At 40.5% G+C, this 6,000-nt stretch overlaps 1 protein-coding gene across 1 annotated transcript in view; it reads left to right on the top strand.

Moving 5' to 3' along the window:
- The window catches only part of cdk7 (cyclin-dependent kinase 7), a 9,429-nt gene extending 4,138 nt beyond the window's left edge, over positions 1-5,291 (top strand). Inside the window, exons 6-12 of the mRNA XM_080893132.1 lie at positions 544-654; positions 760-878; positions 1,094-1,193; positions 1,308-1,394; positions 1,532-1,681; positions 4,015-4,153; positions 4,843-5,291. Of these exons, the coding sequence (XP_080749258.1) occupies positions 544-654; positions 760-878; positions 1,094-1,193; positions 1,308-1,394; positions 1,532-1,681; positions 4,015-4,153; positions 4,843-4,871 (735 nt within the window). The 3' untranslated portion in view covers positions 4,872-5,291. The remainder of the gene's footprint in view (positions 1-543; positions 655-759; positions 879-1,093; positions 1,194-1,307; positions 1,395-1,531; positions 1,682-4,014; positions 4,154-4,842) is intronic.
- Positions 5,292-6,000: the final 709 nt, after the last annotated feature.

The raw sequence follows: 6,000 nt of genomic DNA, 5'->3' as shown, positions 1-6,000 counted from the left end.
GCTGGGTGTTACTCTGGCTTTTATTTGGATTATCTAAGCATAAAAAGGCTCCAAATAGGCGCTCACCAGCAATGCTTTAGAGCCTAATCAAATGATGCAAAATAAGATAAACGCACTTAAAAATAATCAATATCACTCTGCTTTTGGCTGCTCAGTGAAGTGATGCCATTACAGGCAGCAGAAAAACAGGATGCACATGAGGGTGAAATGTGATGCTGATCTTATTACCGGTGCTAAAAGCCTATATTATAAAAGCCTATATATTTTTGGACTGCGAGGTTAGCTTTAGTTAGACTCCTGCATTCAAAGGTGATGATGGTTCTTGTTATGAAGGCTGAACTGCTCTATCTTGGATGATTTCTTTATATGGATATTTTCCAGATGTTTTTGATTGTCTCGTCCGCTCAGTAAAAGTGTATTTTAATTTTGTGTGTGTGTGTGGCCTAGAGCTATGAAAAGCCATGAATTTGTGCATGGATGTTATTAATTATGAGAAGTCTGGCTGTACGTATGACTCTTGGTCTATGTTTTGTTGTTTTTAAGGTTATCATCAAAGACACTAGTTTAGTCTTAACTCCAGCCAACATCAAAGCCTACATCCTCATGACTCTGCAGGGATTAGAGTATATGCACCAGCACTGGGTCCTACACAGGGTAAGAAAACTTGTGTGTAGCATTTACACATAAATATGCTCATGTCTAATTTGTAATTTATGTTTTGGGCCTTTTCCTCTTAATTTCTTTCTTTTTTTTGTGCAGGATCTGAAGCCCAATAATCTGTTGTTAGATGGCAGTGGGGTGTTGAAGTTGGCTGATTTTGGTTTGGCCAAGTCTTTTGGCAGCCCTAGCAGAGTCTACACACATCAAGTTGTTACCAGGTCAGATTAGTCTCCATGTTACCTCATTAAAAATACAGAATTTCTCCAGGGTTAGTCTCATTAGCAATATTTTTTTTTTTTAATGTTTTCCATGAGTTAATCAAACATTTAACCAAACTAGGACTGGTTAAATGTGACAGAATTCTACTAAGAAGTCCAGGTTGCAAGGTCTGTAAAATATGTCTCTATTTATTGTTCATTCATGTCTTTCCCAGGTGGTACCGATCACCTGAGCTCCTGTTTGGTGCCAGGATGTACGGTGTGGGTGTTGACATGTGGGCAGTGGGATGCATTTTGGCAGAGTTGCTGCTTCGGGTAAATAAACCTCACTTCAAAGATATGAGCAGGCTGCGTCCCCTGAGCAGTCTCAGGGGACGCAGCTATTTTCATATTCATGCTAATGTCTCTCTACACTCCCGTTTGCTGTAGGTTCCGTTCCTTGCTGGAGACTCTGATCTCGACCAGCTTACTAAGATCTTTGAGGCTCTGGGAACACCCACGGAAGAAACATGGCCTGTGAGTTTGTTTGGGGGGTTTTGTTGTTGTTGTTGTTGTTGTTGTTGTTGTTTTATTTTTTTTTTTCTACAGTTTGGCCCAATTTTGATGAGATGTGGGGATTCTTGCTTACATTCTATTGTTATATCTCTCTTTAGGGCTTGAGTAGTCTACCAGACTACGTGTCCTTCAAAATATTCCCCGGCACACCGCTGGAACATATATTTAGTGCAGCTGGAGACGATTTACTTGAGCTGCTACAAGGTCTCTTTACCTTTAACCCTTCAGCGAGGACCACAGCTACACAGGTAATAAGCTAAAGCACTGTAGCTATTCTCAGTTTTATATTATTGAACAAATCATTTGAAATTATTGTTAGATAAGTTTTAAAATAAGAATATTAACATTTTTACACTGCAGTCTATTTGATGATTGCTAGATCGGCTTCAGCGCTGAAACCCTGCCACTTCATTTGTAGCTCCCTCAGAATTACAGGCCTCGCTTCAGGCAGTACAACTCTCATTGTGATCAGCCGGTGAAGAGTGTCCTTTACTTTAAGAGTGTAATGCAAAGATAAACCACTAATAGACTTGTAAGACTTGACTTTACACGACGTGCAAAACAAAAAGTAGACATTTCATCTTCGTACAAGTCACGATGTGGTTGCCACACAGCTTTGTGCTAGGAAAAATAAATAAATATAAATGCTTATTCTTTGCTTATTTTTAAATGCACATGTTTTTTGGGATGTTTGGGTTGACGAGTTGTGAACATAAACTGTACCCGAGTTAAGTAGCTGTTATCCTCTTCAATGCCGCTTCCGCAGGTTTTGTGCACCTCTGAGTCCCAGTGCTCCCACTGGTTGGAATTCGCCCTTCGAAGTTTCTTCTGTCCAAATTATAACCTTTTAAAATTTGAGTATTATTTTGAAACAAGAACATCACAGGGATTTAACTCTGGAAAGAAGGAGTGTTGGTGAGCAGCGATTGTGTTAGTGAAATGTGTAGTGTGAAGAACTTCTTAGTAGTAGATGTAAGCAGTAGGTTGTTTGTTCTTTCTCAGAAGTCTCAGTATATTAGTAAAACTCGCTATTGTCTGATCCAGGCGAGTCAATGCACTCTGCATAGCTGGTGCTCTCCCAGTGAAAACTGGTTTCTTCTCCAGTCCTAGGCACAGAGCCTGTTTTCCTCACCTGTGACAATCCCTGACATAAAAACTCGGTCAGTCTGACACAAGCAGTGTTGGGAAGGTTACTTTTAAAATGTATTCCACTACAGATTACAGAATACATGCCCCAAAATGTATTTTGTAACATATTCCGTTACGTTACTCAATGACAGTAACGTATTCTGAATACTTTGGATTACTTAATATATTATCATGCTTTTTACAACTACATGACTGTACTATTGCTGTGTGATTTATTACTATTACTGAAGGCTACTCGCCATACCAATACCAGCTAGATTTTTAAATCTTAATATAAAATGAGTAACAGTAGGGTGGACAGTAGGTAAGGCTGCACTTTTAGCAGCGATCTCGTATAGAAAACTATTCCGCGCGTATATAAAACAGGTCCGCGGCTCCGAACCATAAAGACATAAAACTGTGAAGGGACCTCTGGCTAATATGTCGGGTTCCATGTCGGACTCGTAGCCGAAAAATAGCTTTACTTTGTTGTCTGAGTCAACGTTTCTAGCAAGAGACAGACAGAGGCGTTGAAAGGCTGCTCCAACGGAACTTATTGTTTCGGAGGAAAACACGAACACAGTGTACAGTCGAGTCTTAATAGCTCACAACTGGGCTCGTCAGGCACTCTTTTTGGCTGCAGTGGTTATTATTATATTTGCATGCTTCAATCTCCGGTTTCTGGTCGGTGACAACTCGTACTTTTCGACTCTTTTTCTCCCTCCTCGCGCTCACAGACACATAACAGGTATTCTCCCTGCAGCACGGACTACACTGCCCATGAGGCTACATTCTTTAGGGCGATGACTGTAACACTCTGCCTATTGCCTTCATATTAAATCATTTTTGTGAATAATTTTTAAAAATATTTCTTCACCTCGTTATGCGGGCCACAAGTAGAGGTGACATGGGCCACGAGATTGAGACACAGGCATTGGAGCCTCTTAATGTGTGTTTTCTTTGGGTTTCCACCGGCGTGGAATTACCAAAAATAGAGAGCATAGCCTAACATATGAAACAGGAAAAGACCGCCATTTATTTCAACAAAGTAACTGTATTCTAAATACTACCTTTTTAAACAAAGTAACTGTAACGAATACAGTTACTCATATTTTGTATTTTAAATACGTAACGGCGGTACATGTATTCCGTTACTCCCAACACAGGAATTAATGTTTGCCTTCTGTTTGAGCAACTTCAGTTTTATTTACATAGCACCAATTCACAACAGTCACCGCAAGGCACTAAATAACTCATAATATTAGAGAGAAAACCTGAACTATCTCATTGTTCAACAACTGCATTAACGACACATCTTCCACTTTCTCTATTACACATCTCAGTAATAAGAAAAAAAAACATCTTCTTGCATCTTTGATACATCAAATTAGAGACACAACTCTGATGTTTGATGACATAGATGTATAAAATGGTGTTTTCCTTTATTCTGCAGGCTCTGAAGATGAGGTACTTCAGCAATCGGCCTGGTCCCACTCCTGGTCCCCAGCTCCCCCGGCCAAACTGTTCAGCCGAGGCTTTGAGGGAGAAGGAGACAGTCGGTCTCAAGAGAAAAATCGAAGGCCTGGAGACAAGTAATGACCGTATATGAGCTCATATTTGCACTAAATCCACTGTGTGTGTCCTTAATCCACAGAAGACCACCCTGACTCTGGGTTAAATATTTTCTCAGTCATGTTGTTTATATTGTGGTTTGAGCAGCAAAAACGTGAGGTGTCTGCGACACTCGTTTGAGGCGGACTTTAAAGGGGCTGAATATTTTAGAACTTCCAACACTGACCTGATTTTTTTTCTTCTTTTTTTTTTTTTTTTTATAGCATGTTGTGAGTTTTTTGACTGCTTCTCGCTAAAGTTAGAAACCTAACCTAGCAATTCAGCGGGTGTGGGCTGTACATTTAGCTGCAGTTACAAATTCAGAAAATACTGAATTCGAACACGCGCCCACAGTTTCGTGGCTAGTGGGAGGGTATGTTTTACTAAAGTGGAACCCTTTAGTGTCACTGGGAGGTTCAAAGCTTTTCCAGCTCCTCTGTGGTTTGGAAAATATCTGGCTTTGACTTTTGAAACATTTATAACAGAAACCTTGGTGCCTCTTGGTAGCGCGTTGCTCATTATAGGCTTGATTTGAGCATGTGGCGTACATACACAGAACAGAAATACGTGTCTGTCTAATCTAACTTAGGTTTTTTAAGTTGTTTTTTTTTTTCTTTTTCTTCTTTTTTAAATAATGTTTTTAAAACAAAACCCTTTGTGTTATTTTCAGCTGCAATGAAGAAGAAGCTCATTTTCTGACTATGGACCGGGTTAAATCCAAGGATCACCACTGCATGGCTCAGCTTCCTGCATTTCTCAGGACTGTCCACTGGAAAAAGGAAAAAAGTCTATAACCAGTGGAGGCTCTCTCACGCGTGGTTGACTTTAGGACATTTTAGAAGTTGTAGCCAGCGTATGTGAATCGTTAACTCTAAAATATTCAGGATGCTGCTGTGTCCAGATGGCCAGCGATTGATCTACAGCAGAGGGCTGTTGTCAGTAGTGTTGGCTCTGGTCCGCCTTCACTGATGCCTAAACTCTGTGAGCCTGTGGGGAAAAACGTCTATTTATGTGTGTGGAAAAAGAAAAACAAACCAACATGTGAGGATTTATTTCATGTGAATGTTTTTGTATTGTTATTATTTTGTATGTCACAGCAATAAAAGCTGCATATGCTCATGCTGAAGTTTCCTGCTTGGATTAGAGATGTGCTGAGGTTGGTAGTGATGGTTTTATTAATAGCCTGTGTGGTCAAATCTGAAAACCAACGTCTTCCTAACACTTATGAATTCACACAGTAACAGTCCACGCACAGTACTGACTGACTTCACGTGTACAGCATTTACTTTGCCTGTGAGCTGAAGTGCACTTGTGGTTTGTTCACTCAGCAGGTGGATTGAAGCAAAAGCACTGTCTTCAGGACTCACACGGTGACACTGCTTCAGTGTCATGCAGCAGTGTGATACTAAATCTGTATTTTCTGCTTCCTGTCCTTTCTTTTTGACGTTACATTGATCGATACACTCTGACATGTCAGAGGCCTGATGCTCTGCTGCCCTTTTTGGTTTCCTGTCAAACACAATCAGATTAGAGTGAAGATGGAGGCTGAGATGTCTTCACATTCAATCTAAAATATGCCTGATTCTGTTACACAGGCCATTGCAGATGCGTGCTTTCTGCTTTTCAGAGGGCTGTTGATTTGATGCGTTCATAAACTGGCAGTCCCGTGTGATTCACGCCTATTTAAAAAGTCCTACAATTTGGGGGTGACTTTCAATGGCAGTGGTGACTGACAAAAAGTGTGTGTGTGTGTGTGTGTGTGTGTGTGTGTGTGTGTGTGTGTGTGTGTGTGTGTGTGTGTGTTGAGTCATTTGGTCATATGACAGTG

Source organism: Rhamphochromis sp. 'chilingali', assembly GCF_963969265.1.
Source record: "Rhamphochromis sp. 'chilingali' genome assembly, chromosome: 10".
Taxonomy (NCBI): domain Eukaryota; kingdom Metazoa; phylum Chordata; class Actinopteri; order Cichliformes; family Cichlidae; genus Rhamphochromis; species Rhamphochromis sp. 'chilingali'.
This window is presented reverse-complemented; position numbering and strand designations above follow the sequence as displayed.